General features: G+C 36.7%; 1 protein-coding gene across 5 annotated transcripts in view; it reads left to right on the plus strand.

The window, feature by feature from the left end:
- The window catches only part of LOC144661238 (solute carrier family 23 member 2-like), a 52,960-nt gene that overhangs the window by 22,518 nt on the left and 11,055 nt on the right, over positions 1 to 19,387 (plus strand). For 2 of the 5 annotated variants that reach the window (XM_078521933.1, XM_078521932.1), the window contains 7 exons: positions 1,218 to 1,341; positions 2,532 to 2,645; positions 14,320 to 14,477; positions 14,838 to 14,929; positions 16,079 to 16,146; positions 17,155 to 17,311; positions 18,091 to 18,115. In XM_078521933.1, the coding sequence (XP_078378059.1) occupies positions 1,321 to 1,341; positions 2,532 to 2,645; positions 14,320 to 14,477; positions 14,838 to 14,929; positions 16,079 to 16,146; positions 17,155 to 17,311; positions 18,091 to 18,115 (635 nt within the window). In that variant the 5' untranslated portion in view covers positions 1,218 to 1,320. Of the gene's footprint in view, positions 1 to 68; positions 85 to 575; positions 1,342 to 1,812; positions 2,646 to 14,319; positions 14,478 to 14,837; positions 14,930 to 16,078; positions 16,147 to 17,154; positions 17,312 to 18,090; positions 18,116 to 19,387 lie in introns of those variants that run through there. The other 3 variants (XM_078521934.1, XM_078521935.1, XM_078521936.1) reach the window with 3 other exon arrangements.

Below are 19,387 nucleotides of genomic sequence, written 5' to 3' on the forward strand. Positions count from 1 at the left end.
TTGTACTTGTTTTTCTATAACAGCTATTGTATTGTACCATGAAAGCAAGGTGGATTGTTTGTTGACTGAAGGCCAAGATAACAGGTTGACTTTGTTACCAATCCAAAATTCACAAAACATACCATATAAATTGTGCAACAAAGGATTAATTCAGAAAAGCGTTTTTTTTTCTGAAAGCGATACTAATTAATTTCGCGAAAATGGAACGGGCATATTTTGCGGCACTTAATTTTCGCAATTTGGCCAATAATCCCTAATTAGCATAAAAAATACAATAGAAAACGTTTGAAATAAATTCTTGCGGGTCATTAATTTCGCGATTTTTTAAAGATCGCGAAAATCGTGAAAATTACGTCCCGCGAAAATAAGTAACAATAAGGTAATATCAAATGGGCAGCTGCTTTATTCCAATTTTGCGAAGACAACAAATAAACAGAATATAACAACTGGTTAGATTTATGGTTTGTTCTTTACTTATTTAAGAATCGAACTTTGTACTTTGTAACAAGGTAACTGTTGAATTTAACCATCTATTTATCTATTCATTAAATATTGAAGATAAGTTAAAATTTTGAAAAGAAACAAGTAGGGCGCATTTACCCTAATACTGAGAATAACATTTTTTGTCTCTCGAGCTCGTGGATGATTAAGCCATTTATGCAGTTAACCAATATTCCATTGCGTGTAACTGGTGTAAAGTTTAATGCCCAAAGGCTTTGCCACTGTTTAAACACAGCGGTACGGTTACGTGTGGCAAATAAACAAGGGCTCAGTTAAAAGACTTAATATTTTCATCGGGAAAGGATGGCATTGACCATATTCCGACCACTTTTTTGTTTAGTTGAAATCGAATTGATTTTTGGCCACTTGCCAAACGTAATGTTTGGCCTGAGTGAAAATCAATATCCGCTCTTTGCTTTCTTCTTGAATAATAAGCAGCATATATGCAGCATATATGGGATAAGGTTTGATAGGTTTTAAAGCTCATTGACACTTAGGCAATGAGCCTCATCGTGCCAGCTATACCATGAAGACAAGCTCCAATATGGGCGATCGAATAGAAAACAGTCCACGCTAAATACCTGTAAACGGCTGTTGCTTTATTTCGAGCTAATCATAGTGTTGTGTTCAAGCTAATCATAGTGTTGTGTTAAAAAAAGTGTGTGCAGTGCCTTTGGCAACTTTAAGCATTAGCTGTTGTGTTACTTTGTTTTCAGTTTAAACTGATAAAGTACAACACTGCAAGAACAAAACAGAGTTGAGTCTCCTTCATTAAATCCAAGCAAGGCATAGTAGACTAGTGCGTGTGACAGGAGAGGAATGGTGCGAGAAGAGATTGAGGTAAGTCCAACATCACTGATGCATGATTTGATATACTCCACCCAATCCAGCGTAATGTGGAAAAGAAGTTCCCGGAAGTAGTTTTTCTATGCAATCTTCTCTCCTGTACCAAACGGGCCATGAGATTTCATAATAATCCAGCTACATGTTACATGATAGATGATCACATCTAACAACATTCTTCATTCCAACTTCCAGTCAGTTTTGTAATGCCGCCTGTCCTCACTTTTCCAACAAGTTGTCTATGCAGCCTATTGAGGCTGGCCCACCTCAATCGAAACCGGCCACTCTTTGTCCATCTTACTGAGCTCGCCACTCGCCACACTGCTTGCTAGTCACCACTTTGAGTCCATACCGCTCGTTCTTTTAAAGGTAGACTAGCGCGTGCTCTTTCTTAAGCCAAACTCTTTGTGACCTTGCTGGGAAGCTCAGCCACTCCCACAGATCCTACCACATACCGTTTCTTTGCAGATCACGTCTCGCAGACTCGATCACAGCAACACCCTAGTGCTTCGACATCTATATGCACGACTTGGCTTTTAGGACCGACCTTTCATTCCTGCACTAGAGAAATGGTCTTATATAAGGAAAATGTTTAGCAGTGGAGTGTGACAGGCCACCTTGTCAAGAATCAGTGGTCACTCTGTGGGCGATGTATTTCCATAATAGGACTTGATTTTTGAATATTCGATTTCTAAGGGTTGCATGAAAACGATGGCGCGTTTTGAATTGAAAAACATGATAGACTATAGACTGAATGGTCAATGAAAGCAAAAAGCGGGGAGGTCAATGAAAGCAGAAAGCGAGGAAAAAGTCCTTCGAAGGAAAACGTCAATAGTAGCAAAAAGCGGGCGAGTCAGGGCAGGTCTTTCGTTCGTAATCTTTCCAAAATTAATACAGAGGGTGTCACACGAGTGGGTGATAAAATTTTATCTTATTAGCTACGAGGTAAGTCAGGGAAGACGGAATGAGCCACTTACAAAACAAAACACTAACAAGGCATGCGCAGCCGCACTCTATCCAATGTCCAATCACCTTGACGACAAATTGTAACAACCAAATGGATATTAGTTTTGCAAATATAATTCAAAACATAATTCAAGAAGAGAGGAAAACGAACCCCACCATAAACGTACTTACAACAGTCACGTTCTCTCCTGTGTATTTACATTCTTCATCCTGGTTTGAAGGTTATTGAGCCTGGTGCTCAACCGCGAACCCAAAAGAAAAGAAGAGTTCTTGGCCTGTCGTACCTTGTCGATGAGAATCCACCATGGCACGTCTGCTTATTGCTGGGATTCCAGGTAAGGGCATTCCGTATGGTCATTCTAGGTCAATCAAGTTTGAATATTTTTGTAGGCTTACCTAAGTAGGAATTACTCTGTCGTAAAATAATTAAAACCATACTTCTATATATCTTAATGGTGGTCTGAACCTTCAGACTTACTTTCACGATTTTAATTGTTTTTCAAGTGGCATTTCTTGGAACAATGCTCAGTGGGTCATTGTGTATTTGCACGGCATAACCCACAAAGGGTCAAATAAGATGACTTGTAGCATTTAGCCTGCGAATAGGCTTTCCGGAGCACTCGACCGGATCCGATCGCTCCGGAAAGCCTGTTCGCAGGCTATGTAGCATTATTCGGTGGCATTGAGATAGTTTGTTACTTACTGGCAAAAACAGAGGCATAAACTAAATTGGCAATTAACTCTCCAACACTAGTTGGTTTTCAACATCAATGCCTCTTGTTGGTATTTAAGGTAAGCTAGATTGAAAGGAGCGTTTGCTCCAAGAATCATGTGGGATGAGATTGTGGGGTTACTTTTATAATTATTATTAGCGTGACTGAAGAGGCTTTACATCGAGGATGATGCTGGTTGGAAAAGTTATCTTAGTTTTTAATTTTGAAAACGTTTCTTTATGTGAGGGGGAGGGGGGAGTTTCTTTTTCATCGTGATTATTATCCCAAAAAGTACAACATAGCCAATAAATCGTATTCTCAATAATTATTGTCGGTAGAATATAAAAATAACTTCTCCACAAAATACAATACAATCTTGATTGAATACTAGAATTAATATCCGAAAAACAAGTTTTTTTTAGACAGTCTTTGGCAAAAACCTAATTCCAATCTGTCAACTAAAGATGTAGAGCATTTGGATTTCATACGGACAGAAATGGATAAATATTTTATTTATTTTTATTGTGGGCTGCTCTGAGATTTGCGATACTAATGTCGCTCTTACGAACTCTTTGGGTTTCGACCTAAGCAATACTTTCTTTTATGCAACGTTTGCCAAAAGCAGAACTGTATTACAAATTACTTGTCTGGCTAAAATCTACCACACCAAAAACTGCTAAAAGGCTTCCAAAGTTGCAAAGTAACTTTAATATTGAAGCATTCAATTTCCCCCTTCTACCTTCTGCCAAGAATAGTTTGTTTAGAAACTTATTTTAGGACATTTTCAATTTAAAGTACTTCAGTATGTAACTTGCACTTATATAACTTTAAAGAAACTGGGTAAAGTAGAGTTTGATTTTTATATGTTTTGTAATTTAATTAAGGAAGATACTGAGCATTCATTTCTTTATTATCGATTCTCCGAAACATTTTGGAAAGACTTTAAGTTCTTACCAATAATGACTTCTTTAATTATTGTATTAAGAGGCTCCGACTGAGAATATGAAGAATCGTTGGACAGGCTGGGGAAATCGAAAATCTTGAAACTTTGCCTGAATAACACCTTTGGGGAACTATGTTCGAAAATATTATTCTCATCTTCTAGGAATTTATGGTTTTCGAGAAATTAAGAAAAAACGAAAATAACGGTTTTAGCTCATTAAATATGCAAAAAATATGCGTAAAAATGGCAAAGTTCTCGATATTCCTATAAGAGCAATTTTCAATGCTTTGAATCGAAATAAACTTAGAATAATAGCTTGACCTTTCTTCTTTCAGACAACATAAACTTTCAATTTTTTCCGGCTATTTTGAGGTTTCCTTCGCCTTTTAAAATATTGCTTTATCAAGCACTTCGGGAAAGGGCAAAAATTGAGAAACTTTGGAGGCCAAAAAAGCACCTTGATATGTCCGATATCGAGTCAAAATAAACACTGTGCAAAAGCTCAATGTCTCTTCTGTTATAATATCAAATAAAAAATCTGGGCACTCAAGATTCACACAAATGAGAAACGAAAGTTTACGACCTCCTCGTGTCTAATTTGCATAAAGCTAATTTCTGAATTCGTCCTCCGCTAAGTGATCTGGTCCGCTAAATTTACCTTTGGGAGCTATGATTTGCACAAAGAAAGCAAGTTTAAACTTTATTTGATTTTGTTGACGTCTTATGCCTATCAACAGGTTATATAGACGCGAAGAAAGAAGAAAAAACAGTAAAATCATCGACTGAGCTCATTGCGTTACCTGCGTCACGTTATGAATTTTCTTGTCAATAATTGAATTAAAAAGATTGGAGGAATGATTTGTTTGTTAGGACTCTTACATTTCAAATTTAAGATTAAAGATTAAGATAATAATATCATTCACTTACCTGAAATTGGGAATGATTTGTATATTTTATTTACTCGCGTAACTTACGTCAAAAATATAAATCGTGTAGTTATTATTAATTTGGAAGTTTACTTTTTACGAACATAAACGTACATAATTATTAAAACTATGATGGACATATATCGCTGTTAGCTTCCGTTCAGTTGTCATTAATAGAAATAAAATACCAAAAGTTTCTCATCTTGTTTTAAAACAACTATATAAAAGGTTTCGATCGTGCAAAATCCATTCATTCATTCAGATGTACATCACAAAATTAGATTAAAGAGACCGAACATGTACACAGCGACAGGACCCGGCGCCAGGACATTTAACACAAAGCACGAAATTATTCGGCTGAAATTTAAAAATAGAATGACCCTTTACAGTTGTGCCTCTCTTGTTGGTGGGGCTTGGAGTCCAAGCCCAGAAAATCCAGAATTTGTCCAGTTTGTAAATTACCATGCAAAAGCACACTTCAAATTTTGTTACATCTCGTCTGACAGAAACTGAAAGCATCGATAGCGAAGGAAAATTGTTAGTTGCCCGTGAAGGTAAGGTAAAATATTTTTTTTCTTTGAACCACTTTTATTTATGGGTATCTGAATTAATACAAGCTAAACTATCCAATACCTTGGGATTTTTGTAGCGCAAGAATGCCAAGAACATATGACAGTTTGCCATAAATACAAGAACACGCTCTTTCGCTGGCGGACTGGAGAGCAAGATGTTCTATACCAATGGAAATTGCGAGCCATAAGCCTTCTTTCCCTCGGGAGGATCGCGGAATAGCAAGCAACCCCGCTCTGTTTTACAAGAGACGGGTATGCTTGTTCCAGCTAGATCACGGAAGTATCAACTTTCCGGTGAAGGTAAGGTAAATTTATTATTTGTTTTTTCTTTGAACCACATTATTTTATAAGGTTCACAGTAGCGATATAACGACAAGGACATAACGGTCTTTCCTTATGTCGTCATGCTTATTTATGTTAGGCGGTTGTTCACACTGGTGACATAAAACATCAACTTGAGGTGTTTTTTGCATTTGCGTGACCTTGCCGTTATGTCGTTATGTCGCTAATCTGAACCAGGCCTTATAACTGAATTGATACAAATAAACTATCTCATACCTTCGGATTTTTGAAGCGCTAGAATGCCAAGAAAACATGACTGTTTGCCCGAAATACAGGAACACCTCCGTATTAACTTTTAACACTTGTCCTCGATATTGTAAACATCGCTTTTGTTTTTTTATAAAATGCCATTTGACTATATCCATTCCTACTATCAATCAATCAATCAATCAGTCAATCAATCAATCAAAGACTTAATTAACATGTCAAAAAAGTGCAAAAGGAAACACCCTCTGCTAATTGGGGACACATAAATTAATATCAACCTACAATATATAAACTAAGAAACGGATAAAATGCAAAAAACTATTGACTAATCATAATTTCATTCACCAACCTGAAATTGGGAATGATTTATATATTTTATTTAATCGCGTAACTTACGTCAAAAATAAAACGTATGTTCAATGTATTAGCCTTTCGAACAAGCGGTGTTGCTAAAGGGGTAGAGAACGCATGTAATTCGACTAGCCTTCAGAAGAAGACCTACTAAGAAGAAGGCCTATACTAAGGGAAATTGCGGGCCATAAGTTTTCTTTTAGAATTTCACCCTGGGGGTATGGTGGAAAAGACACCAAGCACCCCTGTTTTGCAATCCTGTTACTTTATTTTGTTTTTATAATAAGTACTACTTCATATTCGGCGGGGAAGGGAGGCAGGGGGGGGGGGGGGGTGGTAGACCCTCCAAACGAATTTGGGGTTGGGGCTTGTTCGACCCACCCCCCCCCCCCCCCCGACGTTTTAGTACCGAAAATATCGTGAGCGCAGCATAAAATTAGTTTGACAAGATATTCCGTCTCGTGAGTAAGTCATTGGAAGTCTTCGGGAAACTTCGTTTATCTACGGAAAAGTTCAAAAAAATAATTTGAAACATTCGTATGGCCTACGAACAACAAACGGGAATCTTTGGAAATCTTCGGTCAAGAAATTGCTGAGAAAACAAGAACAATTACTTGAACAGATAAAAGTTGCTCCAAATATGAAAACCTGCCGAGTATTTTTGGGCCAGTCTAGTTCCCTCCAAGTTCCAAAACGCTCCGCTGCCTCTGCTTTGCTTCCAACTTTTGGTATATAATTGCCAGAACGAATATCTGGCAACACTGGCTGAAAACCAACGTCTGTCGCTTAATGCCTTCGCTAAAGTATTAGTCTACAGAACGAGTGGTTTAGCGCGGCGCGAAGGATCAAGCGGATAAACAACTGTACCACTTAGCAATCGCGTGCGCGCTCTTGTGTTTGCACTCGCCTGCTCCCGCGTTCACATACGTTTTCTATCCCTTGAGCAACACCGCTTGTTCTGAAGGCTAGTAGGGTAAGGTCAACTGTCATTTTATAACTTAAAACCAAAAGCGATTTTTATAATATTAAAGAAAGTGTTTTAACTTAAAAGTCTAGGAAATACTATAGTAATCATGTAGGCTATTATTCATTAAATTTTTACTTGGAAGTTGTCACTGTGGGCTTAAAACAAAATTAAGTAACAGAAAGTTTTTTTTTTTTTTTTTTTTTTTTTTTTTTTTTTTTTATTGTTGATAGTCACACATATATAGTTATATTACAATGCAATTAATGGTAAAACTACGTAATAATATATTACAGTGGAGAATTAAAGAGAAGAGAAAAAAGAAGACCTGAAAAGGAGTATGGAAACTCCGTATACAAGTTTTAACCTAAGTTTTCTAGCATGTACTTACTTAAAATTCTACTTACAAAATCTGTGATAAGGAGAGACTTATTATGCAACTTATTCGTATAAATAAAATAGCGGGCATATAGCAAGGTAAAATTAAGTTTTTTTACTAGCTTCTTATTAGGTAGGTTGGAAGTAACCCCAAATAAATATTCCTGAACTGACGGCATGAAGATAGACTGATTGCAGTTATTAAACCATTGCACCACTTTTGACAAGAAGTCTTTAGTAAAATGACAATTTGAGAAGGTGTGTTCTATCGAATCTGGTTCTCCACAATATAAACACTCACTGTCGTCTTTAATACCAAAAATGCAGAGTTCTTTTTTAGTAACAACAACTCGATGCAAAAATTTAAATTGGAATTCTCTCAGCTTGTTTTCTTTGGAAACCTGTTTAAGTGATCTGAAAATTCTTTCCCACTGTTCTGCCTTTATTGGCAAGGATTTACCCCATTTCATCGGTCCAGTATGTGAACAATTATGAACTTTCGTATTCAAAAACCTGTAAAAATCCTTTACTTTGGCTGTTTCAAAATTTACCTTAGTTGAATCATCAAGTTCAAAAATTGAGTTGTTTTCCAAAAAGGTATTCTTAGGAAAAGATTGTAGGTAATTGTTCCTTGTCCTAGACAACAAACTGTTTGGAATTGCACTAGCAACTTGATAGTAATTTAAAAAGTTAGTTTTACATTTGTATTTCGTTTTAAATGCGTTATACGAGAGCAGCTGGCCTTGTTCATCTAACAGGTCACTGATGGAGATAATCCCTTTTGAGAACCATTCATTGATAAAAAATGTTTTGCCATCTATTAGTATTTCTCGGTTGTTAAATAAGGCCATTTGCCCCAGATCATATTTATAAAGAGTTTTAAGCTCGTCGAAGAAGAATAGCATGTCCTTATAAAAAGTTGGTAGTTTGGAATTCAGCAGAGATACATCATAATTACATCGTAATAAGAAGTTCAGTCCACCTAGCTTTCTCAGGAAAAAGTCGGGTACAGATTTCCAGTTGAAATTTCCTTGTTTCAACAGACGTGGAATCCATGCCAGACGCATAGCCTTTATCATTAAATCGAGGTCGGGCATGCGAAGTCCCCCTTTCTCATAATCTTGATATAAGCTCTCTCTTTTAATTTTATCTCTTTTTTTGTTCCAAAGAAAACTGAAGAGTTTCTTTTTGACAATTTGGGTGGTATCCTTGGGCACACTAATGTTAGATGCTGAGTATAGAATTTGTGACAATCCTAAACATTTTACAATCAACACTTTCCCAAATAAGGTAAGACCCCTTGGACTCCACATATCTAAATGAGTCTGAAGTTTTCGAACTTTTAAGTCAAAGTTATAGTTGTCATTGGCTTTTTCAGCATAAGAAAAGTATATTCCCAGGATTTTGACTGGATCTCGTGGCCATGACAGCTGTAACGGAGTTGTTTTGTTGTTCCTCCATTTGCCCAACCACAGTGCTTTGGTCTTTTTGACATTGAGTTTTAAACCGGAAATAGAGCCGAACTCATTAATTAAACATAGGGCTTCCTCAACAGATTTTAAATCTGCACAAAAAAGATTAGTGTCGTCTGCAAATTGATTCACTTTAATTTCGTTGCCGTAAATATTTATTCCTTTAACAAGCTTATTTTGGCGAATTTTACTAGATAAAATTTCTGCGCTTAAAATAAAAAGATATGGTGATAGGGGGCAGCCTTGTCTTACTCCCCTTGTTGGCTTGAACCAATTTGTCGCAAACCCGTTGTTTAGAACTGCATTTTCAACATTTGTGTAAAAGACACTCGTCCATCGTTTAACATTTTCACCGAAATTAAAGAAATTTAACACGCTTCGAATGAACGACCATTCCAATGTGTCAAATGCCTTTTTAAAGTCGACAGATACTAGGATACCCGTTAATTCTTCCATTTTAGTGTATTCCATAACATCACTAATAAGTCTCAAATTTTCACCAATGTATCGCCCCTTCATAAAGCCTGTCTGATCTGGATGTATTAGTTTTGGAAGAATTGTCTCGATCCGTCTAGCAAGAGCTTTAGATGCAATTTTATAATCTGTGTTTAACAGAGTTATTGGCCTCCAATTCTGAAGATCAACTAGATCGGAGTCATCCTTGGGAATTAAAGTTATTACTCCACGGCGTTGTGAAATAGACAGTTCCCCGACTTCAAAAGCTACGTTTAAGCTCTCCAAAACGTGTCCTCCTATTACGTCAAAGAAATGATTATAAAATTCTATGGTGAAGCCATCCTCGCCTGGAGATTTATTTTCCTGAAACGATTCTAGAACTGTTTTGCATTCGTCGAGTGTAAGAGGACCTTCTAATTCGTCTCGATCTTCGTCCGAGAGTTTTGGGAAGCTTACATTTTCGGCGAAAAGATCAAATTGTTCCTGCGATGAAATTATTTTTGAGGAGTATAGATCCTCATAAAAAGCCTGGATAGCTTTCAAGATTTCCTTTCCTTCTCTTATTTCTACATTATCTTCTGTTTTGATTTCGTTGATGGTTTTTCTATTGTAATTTCTTTTTTCCAGATTGAAGAAATATTTAGTGGGTTTTTCTCCTTTTTCTATCCACCTACATTTGGATCTAAACATTGCCGCCTTTCCCTTCCGATCGTAAATTGAATGAAGCTCTGTTTTTAATGCTTCAAATTCATTTAAAGTATTACTCGCATTAAGCAGGTTAGTATCATTACAAATTATATTATCGAGGTAATCAAGTCGCTTTGAAATTTCTTTTTCCCTCTGGGAGACAGCTCTTGACATTTGTTTTGCAAAGAGAATAGATTGCTCTCTTATTTCCATTTTCATTAATTCCCAGAATAGCTGCTTGTCCTGCACAAAGGAATATTTCTCGCGTACCTGAAAAACGACATTTCGAATACGTGCTGTGTAATCTTCATCATCAAGCAAAGTATTGTTGAATTTCCAAAATCCGGGACCCCTTGGGGTCGTCACAGGCAAAGCTAGACAGAGAAAGAGCGTTTTATGATCAGGAGCGATCGAAGTGGTAATTCCAACACTGTTAACAAACTTTACTAAAAATTTAGCCACTAGGAAAAAGTCGATTCTTGACCTAACTTGTAAAGATTTCGATTCGTACGAAAAATGTTGTGAATTCGGGTATCGAGTTCTGTAAATGTCGACTAGATCAAACGTTTCCATGGTAGTCAGAAGTAAATTTCTAAATGGTGTAGGTTTCCAAAGAACTCCGCCCTTTTTATCTTTTTTTGTTAGCGTACAATTCCAGTCACCTCCAATGATAATATTTGTCATTTCGGACTTGTCTATGATGCAATTGTTTAATTCCTGTAGGAACTCTAATTGTTCAGATTGGTTGTTAGGTGCATAGACATTGCATAGCGAGATTTTCACGCCGTTTAAATGCACAGTAATCAGAATAATTCTTCCTGTTTTGTTACTGAAATTATTTTGTTCATTTAGTTGAATAGCTGGATCAAATAAGATGCAAACACCTTTGCTGTGGTGCGTCCCATGAGAAAAAATAATCTTGCCTCCCCATTCACTTTGCCACAATAGTTCATCATTTGCGTCTGAATACGTTTCTTGAAGAAAATAAAAATTTGCCTTTTGGTCTTTCAAGTATGCAAATATACTTCTTCTTTTTGTCTGGTCTCTTAAACCTCTAACATTTAATGAAATAATTTTAAATTTGGTTTTAGATTGCATTGCCAAAAAAAAAGAATGCTTAATACTAATATCTAAAGTACAAAAATATAGCAGTTAAGCCGCATAAAATCAAATAAACTAAACTATAATTAATAAATAAAGAAAAATCAATAACGCAGAGCAACTGCACACACACACACACTCACGTACACACAAAAAAAATAAAGAAAAAACCTTTAAGAGGTTGTTTGTCCTTCGCCCTTGTCCAAATGAAACCCTCCCTCATTAATACATGTATAGTCACCGAACGAAATAAGAGATTATTGCATGTCAAGTCCTACCGTATACAATCATGAGGTCTAGAGATTATTTAAGTCATGTTCGGAATAAATTCGAATAGGTCTTCCTTCTGGAGATGTTTTGACGAACATTTTTCCATCGATGGTCCATATACCAAGAAGTGAAAGCTCTTGTTTCCTTGCGTGCGCCTTCCCCAATAACTCCCTACGGAAAGCTGTTAAATTTTCATTTATGAAAATTTTGTCGGCTTGAACTCTATCAGCCGCGGTAAGTAACAGAAAGTTAATACTTAAATATGTGATCTAGCTCAAAAAGCATACCCGTCTCTTGTAAAACAGAGCAGGGTTGCTTGCAGTTCCGCGATCGTCCCTGAGTAAACGAAGGCTTATGGCTCGCAATTTCCATTGGTATAGAACATCTTGCTCTCCAGTCCGCCAGCGAAAGAGCGTGTTCTTGTATTTATGGCAAACTGTCATATGTTCTTGGCATTCTTGCGCTACAAAAATCCCAAGGTATTGGATAGTTTAGCTTGTATTAATTCAGATACCCATAAATAAAAGTGGTTCAAAGAAAAAAAATATTTTACCTTACCTTCACGGGCAACTAACAATTTTCCTTCGCTATCGATGCTTTCAGTTTCTGTCAGACGAGATGTAACAAAATTTGAAGTGTGCTTTTGCATAGTAATTTACAAACTGGACAAATTCTGGATTTTCTGGGCTTGGACTCCAAGCCCCACCAACAAGAGAGGCACAACTGTAAAGGGTCATTCTATTTTTAAATTTCAGCCGAATAATTTCGTGCTTTGTGTTAAATGTCCTGGCGCCGGGTCCTGTCGCTGTGTACATGTTCGGTCTCCTTAATCTAATTTTGTGATGTACATCTGAATGAATGAATGGATTTTGCACGATCGAAACCTTTTATATAGTTGTTTTAAAACAAGATGAGAAACTTTTGGTATTTTATTTCCATTAATGACAACTGAACGGAAGCTAACAGCGATATATGTCCATCATAGTTTTAATAATTTTGTACGTTTATGTTCGTAAAAAGTAAACTTCCAAATTAATAATAACTACACGATTTATATTTTTGACGTAAGTTACGCGAGTAAATAAAATATACAAATCATTCCCAATTTCAGGTAAGTGAATGATATTATTATCTTAATCTTTAATCTTAAATTTGAAATGTAAGAGTCCTAACAAACAAATCATTCCTCCGATCTTTTTAATTCAATTATTGACAAGAAAATTCATAACGTGACGCAGGTAACGCAATGAGCTCAGTCGATGATTTTACTGTTTTTTCTTCTTTCTTCGCGTCTATATAACCTGTTGATAGGCATAAGACGTCAACAAAATCAAATAAAGTTTAAACTTGCTTTCTTTGTGCAAATCATAGCTCCCAAAGGTAAATTTAGCGGACCAGATCACTTAGCGGAGGACGAATTCAGAAATTAGCTTTATGCAAATTAGACACGAGGAGGTCGTAAACTTTCGTTTCTCATTTGTGTGAATCTTGAGTGCCCAGATTTTTTATTTGATATTATAACAGAAGAGACATTGAGCTTTTGCACAGTGTTTATTTTGACTCGATATCGGACATATCAAGGTGCTTTTTTGGCCTCCAAAGTTTCTCAATTTTTGCCCTTTCCCGAAGTGCTTGATAAAGCAATATTTTAAAAGGCGAAGGAAACCTCAAAATAGCCGGAAAAAATTGAAAGTTTATGTTGTCTGAAAGAAGAAAGGTCAAGCTATTATTCTAAGTTTATTTCGATTCAAAGCATTGAAAATTGCTCTTATAGGAATATCGAGAACTTTGCCATTTTTACGCATATTTTTTGCATATTTAATGAGCTAAAACCGTTATTTTCGTTTTTTCTTAATTTCTCGAAAACCATAAATTTCTAGAAGATGAGAATAATATTTTCGAACATAGTTCCCCAAAGGTGTTATTCAGGCAAAGTTTCAAGATTTTCGATTTCCCCAGCCTGTCCAACGATTCTTCATATTCTCAGTCGGAGCCTCTTAAACTTGAAAAATCAACCATTTTTATTGTCGGAGAAATCAAAGTTAAGTTAAATTACGAATATGCCACTGAATTGTATAAATGTATTGCTGGTAAGAGTAATGCACTTGATAAATTTCATAAAATGGATTTTTTTAAGTCTTCGACTATAAAGTAGATTAAGAAATCCCAGGGTGACACGTAATAGTTTAGCAACAAATAAATTTGTAGCCCTCTTAAATATACTAAAAGTTAAGGATCTACTACTACTTATTTGTTATGCGCGGTTACTTTATAAACTTTCGCAATAACTATTGTTAAATATGTGTCATATCTGTGTTGTCTTTTGCTTAATTGCGTATGTGCATATATGTAGCAATGTAATTAATTATTGTAATGCTATGCTACTAAAACTGACTTAATAAAGTAAGCAAGAAAAAAAATGCGGCGTCACTCATGCAGGTGAGGCTGTGAAATCAATTGCAATTAAAAGACTGGGACTATATTTGCTCGAGACTAAAAAAGCTGGTGATTTAAAATATTTGGTATTTAGTCCTTCAAGATAATCAAAGATTGAACAATGAATATTACTGCGAAAATGTTGAAAGCAAACTTTCTTGGTGTGTTCTAAAGCATCATTTTTCTTTAAGCATTACCTGACCATGTTAGGAGGAACGTTGGCGATTCCCTTCATTCTCAGTGGTCCAATGTGTTTTGCGAATAACACGCTCGCCATCAGCGAAGTACTGGGTACCATATTGTTCGTTTCTGGACTTGTAACCTTTATACAGTCTACGTTTGGAGTCAGGTATTTCGATATTAATTAATTGCTAAATGGCTTGCAATTATTGTGTTTGATAACCACGAATTGTCCCACGGTGTGAACATTTATTGTCCAATGCAATGTTCTGATCTCTGATTCGTCCTCAAGCGGCCGTTATACGGATCACTTGATTAACGTTTGCATATATCTCGCCACGACCATGGGCTCATCTTGTATAATTAGCACTTATGGATTAATGTTAGCCACCTTGTAATTCCAGAAAGAAAAGAGCTTAAGCCAATTAAATAATGACTCTCGAAATGCATGTGCTTATACTTATCAATTATCAGTTTTGAGAGCAATGAACATAAAATGAAAACTAATGATTAGGGTTTATGATTCTAGGCTCCCTATCGTACAAGGAGGAGATTTCGGTTTCCTTGCCCCGACATTCGCCATCTTGTCTCTTCCGCAGTGGACATGTCCCAAACCTGAAGGTCAGTTTCACTGGTTTCTGTGGGCAAACTGCAGAAGGTTCTATAAAACTGCCAGTGAGAGTCAACCTCCTGTTTTTATTGGTATGTTCGCACCTTGGCACCTTTTTGCCTTTAGAGGTCTTTGTAATATCCTTGGGTCAGTGAGCATAGCACTTATACGCCTTATATTAATTCCCGACTTAAGGTCGTTCTTTTATGCTTTCAGGCCCCAAGAGTTCGGTTTTGGCTCCTTTACTTCCCTCTCTCCTCCCCTCACTGGTGAAAATCTCCATTCCTGCTGCACTTCTTAGCATGAACGGAAATTATTTACTAATTAATTTTTCGTGTGCCTTAGAGGTGAAGCATACCGATAAAAATGTTCTACTGTTTAAAACAGTTTGAGTATAACGTAGTGTAATGTCCTGAAAAGAGTTTTAGAAAATGTTAACATAAAAAGAGAGAGAGAGTTGAAGTGGTGCTTGTGATTTGGATTACAAAAGAGATTCTTCCTATCTGCTGAAACCTTGGCTTTACACTGTCTTTCGCAATTCAAATAGAATATCACCCCATATTTAATTGACAAGGAGCGTAGGATCAGATCAGATCTAACTTCTTCTCTTCGCCCTCTGTTGCACTTAGGCTCTGCCTTTGTGGATTAGAGAGTACACTCTTCTTTTATACAAAGAGGCTTATTATATCAAACGCCTAGCACCTTCCCTGAACAATGGACTAAAATCCAGCAGAGAACTCTATCTATTCTCCCGAGTAAACTTATTGTTTCCGTCTCCTCACTCACAGTATTTAAGATCTAGCTTGTATGTTAATTTTATTAGTCTGATGATGGTATAGCTTATACCGAAATATAACAATCTATTTATCAAGATCCTCATTTGTTGTCTGAATTGTTGGACACAATGAACCTATTCGGGTTATCCTTCGTCCTTTAGAGAGTACAGTTACGTCATTCTATTAATGAGACCATAGTACGCTTTTCCATGGCTAGCCTAAGCACTTTGTGATAGTTTATTTGCTGGCGTTTTAGAATCGTTGCCTTCCGTAGAGCACAGGCATTTGCTAAAGGACCGTGTAGCTTTTAAAGTGTGTGACATGCAGTAAACTTGTTTCGACACAAATGAGTCTTGCTTACTTATGGTGTTTTCCTATTCAAAGAAAATGGTAACTCAACTGAAAGTTCTCTTATCAACAATGACGACATTTGGAAATCTCGCATGAGAGAGGTAAAACTTTGTATACAATGCTCATGAATGCTACAGACAGCAGGATTATATTCATTAGTATAATTTCAGAGGTGATAATAAGAATTGGGACATTCTGATTGGTCGAGAAGCTTGGCTTATAAGGCTATATTCACCCCGCGCGAGGTGATTATAGCTTTGACGGCTTGGTTGCTTAGCCATGCCACCTTTGCCATCCAGGCAAGCAAGCATGGCCGCATTTGCTGAATGAAATTTTCCTTTATTTGAAAGAAACCAGTCCAAGACATGGATTTTTAAAACGTTGGGAATTTTGCAAATTGACTACCAAGGCTTTTGGACCGAAAATTGTTTCAAGAGATGGTTCTCAAGGCATTAAAATTGCTCGTAAACACGGTGGCTGCCGATCGCACGCGGCCACGAGAAACTCATTCAGATCGATTGAGCAAACATCATTTATTTTTACTCAGTTCTCTTCTGACCGGAGCTACTCATTTCGAGAGGATTCGCACATTCAATTAGAGGTCATCAGCACTCATACAAGGGTACGGACAGCTATCTTTCTCATAGTGTTTGTTTTGTTTCGTTTTATTGCTTAAACTCCTAATAAGTGTAAATTCTGATTGCTATCGATAAATTAAATTGGCTTCGTATGCAAGCGAGCACTTGTGTTTGTTGTTTTCTTGTTTTCTATCGGTTTTTTGCAGTTCCTGATTATCACCTCTGAAATTATACTCAAACAATTATTCGCCTCAGGCTCCTTGAATTATTGTTGAATAATCCTCCCCTCGACTTCGTCTCGGGGATTATTCAACAATAATCACTTCGCCTTCGGCGAATAATTGTTAAATGTTCATTGTTATTGTAATTTCTTCTTCTTTATACTCACATGAATTATCTCTAGCTAATTCACTAGTCCATTCATCAATTACATATGAAGAGCTTAGTCCTCCAAAAACATTTCATCAATTACTTGTAAAATATCTAATCAATGCCCTCATTACTATGAATATATTTTTGTTCCTATGCCAGATCCAAGGTGCCATACTAGTGTCGTCACTGTTTGAAATGATGATCGGTTTCACTGGTCTCATTGGGTTCCTTCTTCGTTTTATTGGACCGCTGACCATAGCACCTACGATCACTTTGGTAGGCATAGCTCTCTTCCAAGCGGCAACGGAAAAGGCCGGTACGTTGTCTAAATAATTCGATTACTGTTGTCATTAAGGAAGTGTTTATCGCTCATTTTGGTTGGAAAGATAGGTAAATGTTTGCTCGTTTATTTCACGATGGAGTCGCTTTAAGGTGTTGATCGTTTGTGCAGAAGATCACAAAAACGAAAACTTAAGACTAAAGGGCAAGAAAGAACCCACACAGTAAGTTAAATTTAATGCGGTTTTATCTTCTATTTAAGGTGTATGAGAGGTTTTTGGCCGCTGCCTACAACAACAAGGCGTATGCGCCGTACGCGTCATACCTAGGTCATCCTTTGTGCGAAGTTAAGGCGCCATTTAACTTACTAAACAAAACGGTAGTTGTCTATGAGAAAACGGCAAAATATATTTCAGGGAAACAGGTAGATCAATGCATGAAAGGATAAATTAACCCTAAAGAGACATTTGGTTTGTTCGCAGCACACCAACAAAAACAACCGAGGTCTCCCTATTTGGAAGGAAGTTAAATTTATTGACCGTGCCACTTATAAACCAATAGCGTTTATCAGGCCATTGTCGGGAATAATGATGAGAATTGAAATTTACCAATAGAAGCGAATCAAACGTGATAGATACAGTCCACCCCATCGCCTGATCAAGGCTAGCAGCATAGAAGCAAATTAAGTTATCGACACCTCAGAATTAGTTTACCGTGATACAATCGACCAAACGTCCATGGGTTGTTTAGTGTTAATCAGATTTGTTTTGACTCTCTGTTCTATTTAATCGATTAGTTTGTCTCTCAATTTCATAGGTAAACACTGGGGAATTTCGATGGCGTGAGTATTGACCAGTATTCAAGATAAGGACATACAAAATATCGGCAAGCGCGTTCAATCAATCAAGCAATCAATCGTTCGTTGAAATATGCTGCCCAATAACTTTCAGGAAAGATATTTGATTGTATCTTGCCCGTACATGAATATATGGATCTATAGTTCGTCGCTTAAATCATAGATAAATTTTGGCACATATCGCCTAATTTACGAATGAAAAAGTCTTCCTTTGTGCGAGCAAGTTATATATGTACGGATTCCGTCACTATTTCAGACTTCGGGTAATTAGTAAATAAACCCCTTAAAGGCGGCTGGTATACTGGAAGATAATGCTCGAGGCTAAAAGATTGTTCGGAAAATTAAGAGTTGACGGAGAAGCGAAGCTTCGAGGGCAACTGTGAAATTTTCAGGACAATCTTTCAGCCAAGGGCATTATCCTCCAATATATATACCAGCAAGCCTTTTAAGGCTTTATTTTATAGCCCTCCCATTAAATTCTACAACACACTTTATTCCGGTAAATAGGCTTAAAACCTACAGTGTTAATCACAGCGTAACTGCAGTTTAAATAAATGCAAGTTGATTAGTTTCGTAATTTTCGTTCAACACTGTGATTTGATTAAAAGTTAGACGCGTAAAGATGCCTTTGTTCTTTTGTTGTTTTACTTGTTTATAAAATCGGGAGACGTATAATGAGTTGGCTATAACGATCCCATATCCAACAAGCGCGAGTGGAATATTTTTTTTTTATTAAAACACCCAAAGAATTGCAATATTTGAGCTCCCCAGCTGTTTTCGTTGACGCGTTTTGGCTACCATATTTGTGGTCAATGGTATATCAGTGAATATTATTATGATAACTCTGAGTTACATGAATATTAGGTCATAGACTTCCTTCAATCTAACGAATAAAGTTAAGCGTTGTTGTAAATTAGGTAAAATCTCTTAATAGCTCAAGCATTTTTATGTTTTAGAAATCAAATAAAAATGTTTTTTTAGAACCCCAATTTACTTTTGAGTGAACATTTTGTTTACAAACAATTCCACACGCGAACACATCAAATCACGCGCGCGCTCATATTTTTATGCAAATACTCGCTCGTTAAGTTGTCGATGACAGTCGTTGCACTTCGTGCATACGCTTTAAATAAATGCATAATGATAAGCCAAAGGTGTCCCCCGCGACCTTAAGCAGTGTAAAAACGGCCTTCAGGTAATTCCTCGCCTTAAGACTTCAAATTGGACGTGCCTTGTCAACTTTCTTTTTTTTCTCTT

This window comes from Oculina patagonica, chromosome 7, assembly GCF_052425735.1.
Source record: "Oculina patagonica isolate OP01 chromosome 7, crgOcupat, whole genome shotgun sequence".
In the NCBI taxonomy this organism is placed as follows: Eukaryota; Metazoa; Cnidaria; class Anthozoa; order Scleractinia; family Oculinidae; genus Oculina; species Oculina patagonica.